Below are 14,078 nucleotides of genomic sequence, written 5' to 3' on the forward strand. Positions count from 1 at the left end.
AAGTAAACAAAGGTGATACATCAGTTAACATGTTTCTAGAGGGTGCCCATCAGGTCAAACCCACTGGGGCCTAAACAGGGGACTTCTATGGTGTGTGCCACCAGGAGTTATCAGGATCATTTGGGTTCTGTGCATTACGCAGTGGGGCTTCAGTGCATTAAGTGTTTTCCACAGTGGATTTCTGCAGTGCTTGAAGGGTGGGTGAACACCTTCGGTGCTTTGTTGTGCTTCATCAAGCAGTTTTGCAATATGATATGGGGGAAATCTCTTGCATGGTTGGCAATGCCTTGTGCATAGTCTGCCGTGTTCACATAATTGGTAGATGTCACAAGAATGTTATGATGTTATTCCAGGGATCTAAGTAACTCACTGAACTTGTCTGTGATTTCAGTGTTGTATTCATCTACTATTCATCTTCATAGAAGAAGCCATCCTAGCTACTGAACATTGCTGTTATGGGTTGCATCCTTCTCCTATATGCTCTTCCAGGCCGTCTCCAGCCTTGGTGATGCTGTCCTCATGTTGCCCCCCTGCCACTGAGAGTACACCTTGGATGGTTCTGTGGAGACCAGCTGGTTTATTCTCCTGCCCTTTGTCTCTCTGGTGTGTCTCTTCAAGTGAGTCTTTACTTGTGCAACTTTCTGCAGCTTCAATAGCTCCGATGCTACCTTTATCTTGGCCTCCATGCACCATATGTACAGTGGGATGCAAAAGTTTGGGCAACCTTGTTAATAATCATGATTTTCCTGTATAAATTGTTGGTTGTTACAATAAAAAATGTCAGTTTTGATATGATAAAGAAGACACACACACACACACACACACACACACACACACATATATATATGTGTGTGTGTGTGTGTGTGTGTGTGTGTGTGTGTGTGTGTGTGTGTGTGTGTGTGTGAGAGAGAGAGAGAAATGGCTAAAACAAATAGTAGGCTGCAGAGAGACGCTACCACTTGTGACTGAAGTGGAACCCTGTTGGGCCTCAGTCACCACAGAAACAGAGGAAGAGGAAGTTCTGACAAAAAATATATATCTTCAGTTCAGTCTGACACTTACACAGTCAGCAGCAAGACAACATGGAGGTCAGATTTCCCACCATCAGACTCTGTGAGTACTGACCTTGTCTGTTTATAAATAAGAGATATTGAGTCAGCAACAGAGAAAATGAACACAAGGGAAATTAATATATCCAAAATGCACCCATATATTTCAATGTATTCATTTTGCACATTTGTAACTGCCCACTAATAAATGCATAGGACTTATTACTACTGATGGAGAAAAAATGAAAACATGTTAAACATTAAAACTGTCATTCTCAATCTTTTCAGTGAGGAATGTTCTGACTCTGTTGGTTATGGTAGTCGAATACAGTGATTCTCAAACATACTGTAAGTTTCTTTTAAAAAAATTTTGTGTGGATTTTTAGGTGTGTGGCTGCATGTTTGTATAATAGTGTGTTGTAATAGATTTAATATATCTGTTAACAATCTGAAATTATTGTAAATTACTGCAGTTATTATTTTCTAGATAAAAATAGAGATACTACATAAACCTCTGAAACAGTTGCATATCTATATTTACCATAACAGTAAATATATATATGCATAAATGTTTATCATTTGAAAGCTTACATGCTTAATGTGTATACTTTTGTCTTTGTCTGAAAAAGTAAAAAACAACAACAACAATAAGAAGGCGCACATGTGCAATAACCTTAAGTTTAAGACTATTTTGTTCAAATTGAAAAATGAGTCTTTATTGGATTTTGTGTCTCAGATTCAGGTTTTCCTCAAGTTGTTCCGAACAGGCAGCAGTTCTTTCAAACAGAGCCCATCACTATCAGCTGTGAAGGGCTAAATGGGCTGACTGGATGGAGAGTGATGAAAAAGACAAAAGGAGATGTTAGAAGATGTGCTTCATTCTGGAAAACACCCACTGGACCTTGCAATATTATTAATGCATATCCATCAACAGACAGTGGAGAATACTGGTGTGAACATGGAGAAATACAAAAAAGCAACTCTGTCAACATCACTGTAACTGGTATGCACATAAAAAAACTTATTTAGTCCATTTGTATTCTTTCATTGGCAGTAAGTGATAATTTTTCTTCAGAAAATGCATCGTAACCTTAATAAAATAACACACACACACACACACACACACACACACACAGACACACACACATATGTACATATATATACTTATATATATATGTATATGTATAATTTAAACAGAAAACACTTTTACAGACAAAATAACTGTCGTATTTCCTGCCATTTAAATTTAGAGGGTCATGTAATTCTGGAAAGTCCTGTCTATCCTGTGATCGAGGGAGAAAATGTGACCTTGCATTGTAGAAAAAAGGATTCAACCTCCAACTACACTGCAAAATTCTATAAAAATAGCATCTCCATTGGGAGCAGCTCATCAGGAAACATAATGATTCCGACTGTATCCAAATCTGATGGAGGACTCTACAAATGTAGTATTGTCGATACTGGAGACTCACCAGAGAGCTGGCTTAACATCAAAGGTGCGCTATACCTGTGATACTTTTGTTTTAATTTTGTTTTAGCTGAAACTAATTATCAGATACCTGATAATACCTACAACTGAAGCATTTTGAGACTCAAGGCTTTCTAAAGTCAGATTTTGTAAAGAAAAACATATTTTTTTAATGTGATATTGACTGTTGTTTTTTCCTAGCTGGTTTTAATTGTTAATGTGGTTTACGTAACATTTAGAATATTGTAAATGAAAATATATTTGATTGAACTGGTGAATAAGAATCACATTTCATTTCAAGGACATGGGCTTTCTCAACCCACCGGACTTATTGTGCTGCGCTCCCTTGGTCTCATGTGTTTGTTGGTGACTTGTCTTCTGTCGGTGGGACTACCACGATATTGGAAACATAAACTGTCATTAGAGGTACTCAAACAGAAAAATAAAGTTTTTTAAATTTTACATTTACATTTTAACTGTTCAGTTATAACAGACATCCATCGTTAATAACCTTGACACAGTGCTAGTACATCCACAACTTACTTTTTTTTGACAAAATTTCTGTTTTACTGCTTAATTAGTTACTTTAGGGAAAACTTTATTGATATCTACTTCATATTTGTCAATATTCATAACCAACCAACAACAATGATTAACACTTTTTTCATTGTCTCCACAGACAACATATGCAATTCAACTTTATTTTTTACAATTATTATAGATGTTGTAAGGCTGTACACTTTTCTTACAAAGGCATGAACATTTTCACACTTTTTCCTCTTGTTTAAACACTCTCAAAGTTCAAACCTTTGTAGAAAAATAAGTCCAGTATTATAGAATGAAACCAAAGATCAAACCCTGTTTTCAGGTCCAGAACATGGGAATAGAGCAGCTGCCAGAGAATTCAACATCAATGAATCAATCGTACAGAAGTAGAGGAAGCAAGAACAATGAGTTGAGTACAGTTTTACTTATCTGACTGTTTTGTTTCGTTTAATGCACCTTATAATTCGGTGTGCCTTATGGTCCGAAAAATACTGCGGCTTTGACCTTCCTTTAGTCTTTCCCGAAGTCCAACTATTTTGTGCAATGGTCAGCATCTTCCTCTGCCTTTTGGGTGCAAAAGGTTTCATCGACATAGTTTTTGTTGGAAATTGCACAAAAAAAAATTGCGAAACAGCAAGGCCGCGAGAGGTGAAACACGTTATAACGAGGGACCACTGTACATAGAACTAAACATTAAATCACATCTCCTCTCAGTTATAGTTTCTGTTAATCCTGATGATCAGACTGCTCTAATGTGAAAACCAGAAAATGGTTTTGTAGAACATGTTTTAATGTTTGTTCCTTTTAAGATTGTCGGAGAGTGTCTTCTGAGAGAATACAAGTGTTCATAAGCATTTTAGAATCAGACCTAGAAATGCACAGATAAAAATGACAACATGAATCCCTCAACAACAATGTTACACCATCTAAGCTAGCAAAGTCTTTACTAATTATGTAAGATGGTCATTTTATAAATAATGGCATATATAAAATGGAAGACTGCATTTGAACCTTTGCTTTTTCACATGTTGCTTGAATGCTCTCTGGTGTGAAACAGTTTGTCTATCTAAATCGTTAATAAATTTGACAGAAAACTGAATCATTTTATACATTTGTGTATAAATCTAAAAAAACAAAATCAAACATATGAATGCTAGATCAAGCCAATGCAATCTAAATTCTAGTTATTACATTATCAACACACAAAAAACAAACAAACAATAATTAATAAAAAAAATTAATGCGTTGTGACTAGACATCATGAAGTGTAATTTGTAGAAACAATAAACTGGTAAGTTAAAAATTAAGGCACAACTTTTAATTTGAGGGTGAAAGCTATAATTCACTAGGGCAGTTCCCTAGTGGATGTTTCCAGTATGTCACTGACTTGTCTTTAGAACTTAATTCAGAATCAGAATACTTTATTGATCCCTGGGGGAAATTATTTTTTGTTACAGTGCTCCATTTTAAACCAACATTAAGACAAGACAGACAAGACACTAACTAAGAATAGTACAATATATACATATATATACATACATACATACATAAGTCACTCATAAATAAATAGTTGGAAAAGTAACATGTGTAGCTGTTGCAGTAAACAGTGTGTTAAGTGGATGCGTTGTACAGGGAGATGGCCACAGGCAGGAAAGATTTCCTGTGTCGTTCCTGTCTTTCTCAACTTAAAGAAGAGAAAGACAATTATTTTTACATTTTGAACCAGCATGCAGATCTTAACTGTTTGAAAAACATTTTTCTACAAATGCTCCTGAAAAGTTATATAAGCTAATGTGAGTTTTTGTAGATGTCTGATTATTTTATTTTGTTACACTTTATTCAGGAAACTTTTTGTAAGAGCAGCAGCCTAATCAGAGAAGCCCAGACCTCCTTCTACCAAGCCACCTTCTCTAGCTTGACCATGGGAACACCAAGGCATTCTCAGACTAGTGACAGATAATACAGTCTCTCCTGGTTCTGCCCCAGAGCGTCCTCTGGGTGGGGCATGTCAGGACACCTCCACAAGAGGCATCCTTGTCAGATGCCTCATCCACTTGAACTGGCTCCTTTCAATATGAAGGAGTAGTGGCTCTACTCTGAGCCAATCCTGGATGATTTAAGTCCTTATCCTAACTTGGAAGAAGCCAACCACCCTTCCATGAAAGCTCGTGTATCCGTGATCTTGCTCTTTTGGTCACTACCCAGAACTCATCACCAAAGGTGGGGTGTAGAGTGAGCAGCAAATCGAGAGCTTCACTTTTACACTCAGCTCTCTTTTCACTACAAAGCTGCAGTCACAGCACCAATTTGTCTCAGTCTACCAATCTCCCGCTCTCCTCTTCCCTCACTCATGAACCAAAAGATACTTAAACTCATTGGATGTCTGATTATAATTCCCGCTGCTTCACACTTGGCTGCTAACTACTCCAGCACGAACTGGAGATGACCACATGATGAAGCCAACAGAACCACATTACAGTGGTCCCTCATTTATCGCGGGAGTTTTAAAAATAACCCGCGATAGGTGAAATCTGCGTGGCCAAGTAGCAAGCTTTATTTTTTAATTATTATTATTTTAATTATTATTGTATTTTAAGGCTATAAGCTGTAAAACCCCTCACTACACACTTCATACACTTTTCTCAGACAGACAATTGAAATTTTTCTCCCTTGTTTAAACACACTCACATGTCAGACCTCCGTAGAAAAATAAGTCCAGACCCTGTTTTCAGGTCCAGAACATGGGAATTAGAGCAGCTGCGAGAGAATTCAACATAATGAATGGTAAATGGCCTGCATTTGTAAAGCGCTTTTTCTAGTCCTTAAGAACCCCAAAGCGCTTCACACTACATTCAGTCATTCACCCATTCATTCACACACTGGCAGCTGCCCTGGGGCACACTGACAGAGGCGAGGCTGCCGGACACAGGCGCCACCGGGCCCTCTGACCACCACCAGTAGGCAAACACGGGGTTAGTATCTTGCGCAAGCCAGATACTAACATGCAGCCAGGAGGTAGCCTGGGATCGAACCACCGACCTTCTGATTAGTGGCTGACCTGCTCAATGGTATGGAAGTAAAGAAAGCAAGAAGAATGAGTTGAGTGAGATTTGACTTATCTGACTGTTTTGTTTCGCTTAATGCGCCTTATAATCCGGTGTCCCAGAAGTCCAACTTTTTGTGCGATGGTTAGCATCCTCCTCTGCCTTTTAGGGCTACCACAGGTGCCTTTGACTGTGCAAAAAATTTAGTCGATATTATTTTTGTTGGGCAGAAAACTTACAAACATACAGTTGCGCACTTCAGAGTCACACTTCTAACAATTGAAATTTTATGTAAATTTCACGCATTCTGTTCTGTACAGGAGACACGGCACAGAGGAGATTGATTGACCATGGTTTACAGCCAATCAGGACGCAGAACACAATGCGCTTTAAAAATAAAATAAAAAAATAGGGCATGCAAAATTGCACTAAAAAAAAAATCCACGAAACAGCCACGATAGGCGAGCCATGTTTTAGAGAGGGACCACTGTATCTGCAAAAATCAAATGCGAGATCCTGAGACCAACCAAGTCGAAGTCTTCTGCCATTTGTTTAGGCCTCAAAATTCTGTCCTTAAAAATATACACAGAATCACTGACAAGGTCTAGTCCCGGAGGAATCCACCACCCACTGGGAATGAGTTCAACTTATTGCTGACAATGTGGTCCAAGCTTTTGCAATGGTTTTATAAGGACCGAATGTCTCGTACTGTAACGGGCCAGAAAACCCAGACTGAAGCACCTCCTACAGAAAACTACAAGCGACACAGTCGAATGGCTTCTCCAAGTTCACAAAGCATATGTAGACTAGTTGGGCTAACCTTCATGCACACTCACATATCCTGTAGAGGGTAAAGAGCTGGTCCAATGTTCTGCGATTGGGATGAAAACTGCATTGTTCCTCTTGTATCTGAGATTCAATTAATGGACTAATTCTCTTTTCCAGCAGCCTGGCCTGATCTGCCAATCCAGAGGTACCGCCCGATTTCCATGGAACATTGGATGTTGTAGAGCTGTCTTGGTTGACACGCCTCTACAGAGCATTCAGGAACACTGTGCGAGTCTAATCCAGACCAAAGGCTCTGCCATCAAGGATTTGTGTACTGCCTGTGTGACCTCACCCCAGAGTGGATGAGTCATCTACCTTATCTCCATACTGTGCTCTATAGAAGACAGATCATTGAACTTTAGGAGGGCCTCAAGTATTCCTCCCACCCCCTGACAATATCCTTAGTTGGGCATCAGCAGCACTCCACCTGCACTATACATATGTGGGTTTACCACCACTTTCCCTTCCTGATGGCTTACCAGAATCAGTTCGGGGCAGCCTGAAAGACATCATAGACCCTGGGATCCCTGGTACACACAAATCCCTCCATTTCATTTCATTCTATTAATTTCTTTTTCAGGGATCATGTACAAGCAGAAGAAAACACTGACTGAATGACAGATAGCCAAATAAAACTTTGTATTCATTATGATTAACTGTCAGTGACTTTGTAACGCAGTATAAGCAGAACAGTTAAGAGAACAGTTAAAAGTCATGTAACCGTAAACAGTAAAACAAGAACATGTCCCAAGGCATGATGGGAAATAACTAGCTGCTCCCCCAACATGCCAAAATATGATTGTTTGCTTGCAGGGCACCAGGAGAGATGAGTCCTCCATCACAGATGGTGTGGTAAGTGAAAATGGTCACCTGCAGGTTACAGCTCATTGGATCTCCAACTCACATTCAGTGCCACTGTACTTAAGGGAAGTTAAAGACTTTCTTCTGCGCTTACATTTGGATCGCCTAAACCCATGACAGTCATTCCGGCATTAATACCAGGACTGGAAACAATCCATTCTTAAAATATTACAACATACCAGCTTCTGTGTTTGAATGCAAAACAAATGTCTTGTTTAAACCAGAGACTGCACTTGTGACAGAACAATAAGTATATTATATTTTGATTATGTAAGTAATGTAACTTGCAAAACAAAGTTGTGGAAAGCCTAAGCTTAGTTTCGGAATAATTAAATATGAGACTTTGTTTCACTGTAAGATTGTAACAATATAATTGTTTGTTGTTCAGCAGAACAGTGTCCAGTATGTTGGCTGATATACTTTTTTGCATTTGAAAATAAAAGTTGGACTGATTTTTACACAATTACGAGAAGCGTTGTTAATTATACTTTTTGAATCACAAATTGTTTTTAATTTAGTAGAACTTTGAGTGTTTATCAGTGGGTAAACAATTAGTATTGACCAGTCTGAAACATCAAGTTATTCTTAGTACTGCATACTTGCAAAGAAAAAGTTGCCTAACTGTCATCTCAAGTAAGCGTTACTCAATTTTGTTTGAGGCAATGAGTTTGCATAGTTTTGTTTTTTTGTTTTTTGTAGTTCTGGGAACTAATTAAATTTTACAGTGAATAAATGGAAATATTGTTAGGTAAGTGCATTAGTAAAGCAATCATCATTTATATATGTATCTGTTTTTCATAACTCAGTGGATCAAAAGGATAAAAGTTAACACAGGCTACATAGTTATGTTTAAATTTTGTTTTAATTATCGTATACATGATTATTATATCATCTCACACTCTAAAAAATGTTTTGTTGGCTCAATTTCAAAAATTTGTTGCAACAATTTACAATCAGCTTTTAAGTAATAAACGTTGTATATTATTAAGTAAATCCAGCTATTATTTTTCAGCTTTGGCTAACTCAGCTGGTTTAACCAACCAATATTATTTACTTTGACATCTAAAAGCATAGTTACGTTTAAGCAACCTAATGTTAATTTAGATTTTCTGGTAATATTGAGTAACTTTTCTGCAAAAATAAGAAAAAAAAAACAATGCAAGACATTTTCCAAGTAATGCACTTCTGTGTCATAGAACATAAATCAAACATTACAGCAGCCATTGAATTATGAATGAGTGGGCAAAACAATAATGTATTTCATTACAATCCCTCCACAAACAACGTCAGTAACAAAAGAAAATGTAGCATGTTCATTACCTGGACAAGGCACATTTAGTGAATCAGAAGCTAAAACATACCAATTCACTGTTTTCCTTACTCTACAATTAAGTCTTCTAATTCTGCAAGACTGAACACACCAGGCAATCAACAGAGTGTAGTGTATTAATAGCTGGGAAACAAGCAGAGCAGTGGGGCCTGATTACCGACTTTGAGAACCATTATAAAGATTTGTAAATAAATAAATGTGGTCAATAAATATATAAAGTCTTCCAAATTACAATAATTTTAAGCCATGCCCTTCTAAAATGCAATTGCTTTTTGCAAATCTGCTTATTATTTTAAACTTTAACTTATCAACTTGGTAAATATTACAGAATCAAGGAAATGACAAAATATTTTAATGTTCAACAACGCAACAGTCCAAAGGTAAGGTTATATGTATTATGAACTCTCAAAACTACACTCATGTATGAATGCATAATAAAACATAAGAAGAGGCACAACTGAAACTACAGTCTAATTCACATTTGTTTCACGGCACAGGTTTGTAATTAAGAGACATTACCCTTGGGCTGGCTTTTTCAATTCAATTCAATTTTCTTTATTTATGAAAGCGGTCTATTTCCCTTGGGTGGGGGGATCCCGGAGGAGAGTCATCACATGGTGGGTGTACAGCAGATCCAGTGAGGCCACTGCATGATGGTATTTCGGGTCGTTGGCTGAAACGGCATGAAGCGCAAACTGAGCTTCGACGTGCACGAACCACGTGTGAAGCCAAAAATCCATAGCTTAACATCCACAGCAAAAATTAAAACGTACAGCTCTGCTTTCACTAACGACATAAATGAAGACAGACAACTGAACAACAGTGATGTTTGTAGGGTTACTGAAGTTGGGCTAGCTTGTATATAATGATGTGCTCTGTGGTGGCTAGCTACACAGCTATGTTAGCATATGTTATATGTTAATGTTAATATAAACACAGTGAATCTGGAGGATGAATGCTAACTTTTTTCCACTCGATAAAAGTTAATGTGAGGGTTCCTGATGGTTAGAGACAAATGCAATCGCATGGCAGGATGCTGCAAACAGACCAAACTTCAGTCAGGAGAACAACCGAGATAATCCATCCACAATATGAGGTTAGTCATTAATATGCTGCTGCATGAGCTGGGCTGTAGTTACATCATAAGGTTTTAAAAACTAAACTTTAAAATGAACAGTGGTAATAAAAACTGAGAGAGGCTGACAGTGATCACTGACTGTTTTAGGGGCTTGTTCAGAATCAGAATCAGAAAGGGTTTTATTGCCAAATGTTGAGCAGGTTTACAACATTAGGAAATTGCTGCGGTGCTTCAGTGCAAACATACTGTCATAAATTACGCTTAAATAGACATGAAAATAAAAATAAGAATAAGAATTAAAAGTGCTAAGTAGATAGATATATACATGATATATACATGAGTGCAGGTGGTGATCAGTGCCAAACATGGAATGATGCAGTGAACACAGCGTAGGGTCATGTGTTAGTGGTGGGAACAGTCATACGGTTAACACATATTACATAGAAAAAAAATACATTTTGCCTTTTACCTTTTGTAGAGTAACAACTAGCTTAGCAGACTAAGTGTTGACTCACATCATGTAGCTACCACTGTCAAAACTTACACAGTAAACGTATACAACTAGTATTATTAATAGTATAAAACACTATAAAAAAGAAACTTACTAGGCAGTGTTGCCAGATTATATACTTTACAAAATAGATGTTCTTTTAAACACAGACCACCCTTCTCTCTCTAAGGAAGACCAAAACCTGTTGGTGAGTTAGTCAGAAACACAGGAAGTTCTTACAAGCAACACAGCTTTATTTCATTCTTGAATTCATTGTGGAATTTGTAAAGGCTCAGTGATAAATACAGGACTCAACACTTATGATGAGGAAAATATAATTTAAAAAGCTGTCATCTTTAATCCTTACAGTGATTAATGTGCTGTAGATGATGGTTACAGTAGCTGAATTCAGTGACTCACACATAGCAAGTAGTTAAAAATGTATATTTATGTATTTCTAACAAAAATATAATAGGTTAAATATTATCTCAAGATAACTTGAAAGGTTCGGCCACTATTGCACTTATTTTTGGACTAAAATAGAGCTACAAAAGGAAACTGAAGCTAGAGCCCCATAGTTTCCAAGTCTGGTGAAGGGCTTGAAAAATGTAACATCTCAAAGACAAAAAAAAAAAAAAAAAAATCACTAAAGAGCTGTCTAGCTGTTGGAGATACGTTTTATCAACAATTTAAAAAAATTCAAAAAAAAAAAAAAAATTCAAATTTTATTTGTCACATACACAGTCATACACAGTACGATATGTAGTGAAATGCTTGGACAACTGCTCGTGACCTAAAGAAAACAAAAAAGGAAAAGGCTATGAATAAAATAGGAAATAAGTATGAAAAATTAAAAAGGGTAAATTTAACTAGGAAGGAATAAAATATAGATTAAGGTTAAAAATGAAATAACTGTACAACACACTGGGAAAGAATAAGATAAAATATATAAATTAAATTGAAAATAAAATAACTGTACAACAAAATACACAATACACAATATAGAACTATATAAGAATGTATGAACAAAATACACAAGAAGTATAAATAAATATATACACAATAACGGCAGCAGTGATTTAAGTGATGAAGTGAAAACAAAGTCCAGAATGTCCAGTGTGTGTGTAAGAACTATATGTGTGGGTCAGTACTGTGTGGTGGTGTGATTGTGATTGAGAGACCGTATCGCCTGCGGGAAGAAGCTCCTCCTCAGTCTCTCTGTGTTGGTCTTCAGGGAGCGGAATCGCTTTCCTGACCTCAACAGAGAGAACAGTCTGTTGTTGGGATGGCTGAGGTCCTTCACGATCTTCCTGGCCTTGGTCCAGCACCGCCTGCTGTAGATTGAGTGCAGGTCAGGGAGCTCGGAGCGGATGGTGCGCTCAGCTGATCGCACAACCCTCTGTAGAGCTCGTCTGTCCTGCATGGTGCTGTTCCCGAACCAGGTTAAGATGTTTCCCGTCAGGATGCTCTCTATGGTGCATGAGTAAAAGTTCCTGAGCACCTTGGAGGGCAGTTGGAAGTCTCTCAAGCGTCTGAGGTGGTAGAGACGCTGACGGGCCTTTTTCACCACGGTGTTGATGTGACAGGACCATGACAGGTCCTGCGTGATGTGAACTCCGAGGTATTTGAAGCTGTCCACTCTCTCCACTGGGCACTCGTTGATGACAGGGGTCTGGGGTCTGGTAGTTCCTCTCCTGCTTAGTGCTGAAGTCCACTATCTGCTCCTTTGTCTTACTGACGTTTAGAAGGAGGTTGTTCCTCTGGCACCAGTTCTCCAGATTCCTAATCTCCTTCAGGTAGGCCGTCTCGTTGTTATCAGAGATCAGGCCCACCACGACGGTGTCGTCAGCAAACTTGATGATGGTGGTGGAGCTGGTAGTGGCCACGCAGTCATATGTGTACAGAGAGTACAGCAGGGGGCTCAGAACACACCCCTGGGGGGCTCCAGTGCTGAGAGTGGTGGAGGCTGAGACATGTCCGCCCATCCTTACTGCCTGTGGTCTGCCAGTTAGGAAGTTGGAGAACCACTGACACATAGATGAGCTGAGTCCCAGATGCTCCAGCTTGGTGGTGAGTGTGGAGGGAATTATGGTGTTAAATGCAGAGCTGTAGTCTATGAAGAGCATTTTAACATAATTCCCCCTTCTAGTGTCCAAGTGAGTGAGTGATGTGTGGAGGAGATGAGAGATGGCATCGTCTGTGGAACGATTTGGACGGTAAGCGAACTGTAGTGGGTCCAGTGTGTCTGGTAGTGAAGAAATGATGAAGTCTCTGACCAGGCGTTCAAAGCACTTCATCACTACTGAGGTGAGGGCTACAGGGCGATAGTCATTGAGAGAAGCAGGGTGGGGTTTCTTCGGGACAGGAACAATGATGGACTCTTTGAAGCATGTGGGGATCACCGACTGAGATAAAGAGATGTTGAATATCTCAGTGAACACAGGAGCTAGCTGGTATGCGCAGTCTCTTAGGATACGACCTGGGATGCCGTCTGGTCCTGCTGCTTTCCTGGTGTTCACTCTCTTGAAGGCTCTCCTTACTTCATGCTCGGAGATGACGAGCACGTTTCCGGTGCTGGCAGTATCTTCCTGTCTGTAGCCGTTAGCGCCGCTACGTGGTTTGTCATTACGGAACTTTTTTTTAGCTTTTAAAACAAATAATAATAATAAGCACCAGTTTCCCTGTCCTTTCCAATGTCAATCCAGAGGGAAAATGCAGACTTACACATCTGTTTAGCATATTCTGAAAACTAATCAATACATGCCCATGCTACAATTTTAGTCTGTTCTTAGGTGGTTACATAAAAATATAATTTTTATAGTGGGGGTTGTGAATAAATATTACATGTTGCTGTCATGAAATTACCGAAGAAGTTCTAGCAGCAGAAACATTACAAATTGGATCATATTGATTGGTATGCAACACAGTAACCTCATAATACTTACAAAATGTTTACATAATAAATAATGTTACAAATGCTTTTTTTATTTTACACTCTCTGCACTTTAAGATTGTTTTTCATGTGTGCTAGTGAAGCTGAGAAAACAATTTTCATCAGGTGATGATTACCCTGTCTGTGAAGGATGCCTGAGAACCTTCACAGACATATTACCCTGATCACAAAACCTAGAATGATGAAAGGTATTTTGCCTAAAATGTGAACATATTGAAAATATAACATCCCTAGCTGCTTAAAAGGCTAGTGGAATAAAATAATAATAATAATCAAAGAAAAAGAAAATGTGTTGAAGAGTCCATCACTTAAGTGCTACAGACAGAAATTAGTGAGTAAGACTTAAATATATCTGAGGTTTTGGAGCATTTTCGAAAGTCTTGTCATTATTTAGTCATTGTTACACTGTGTTTCAGCAGCTGAAGATGTTC

The 14,078-nt window shown here is 38.3% G+C and overlaps 1 protein-coding gene across 1 annotated transcript; it reads left to right on the plus strand.

The window, feature by feature from the left end:
* Window positions 1–1,082: 1,082 nt before the first annotated feature.
* Window positions 1,083–2,562, plus strand: LOC308408901 (Fc receptor-like protein 5; the record flags this gene model as incomplete). The annotated part of the gene is made up of 4 exons (XM_080901357.1): window positions 1,083–1,113; window positions 1,338–1,397; window positions 1,786–2,052; window positions 2,300–2,562. The coding sequence occupies 4 exons, from the start codon at window positions 1,083–1,085 to the stop codon at window positions 2,560–2,562; spliced, it is 621 nt and encodes a 206-aa protein (XP_080757483.1).
* Window positions 2,563–14,078: the final 11,516 nt, after the last annotated feature.

The sequence above is a fragment of the Rhamphochromis sp. 'chilingali' genome (genome assembly GCF_963969265.1).
Source record: "Rhamphochromis sp. 'chilingali' genome assembly, chromosome: 1".
In the NCBI taxonomy this organism is placed as follows: domain Eukaryota; kingdom Metazoa; phylum Chordata; class Actinopteri; order Cichliformes; family Cichlidae; genus Rhamphochromis; species Rhamphochromis sp. 'chilingali'.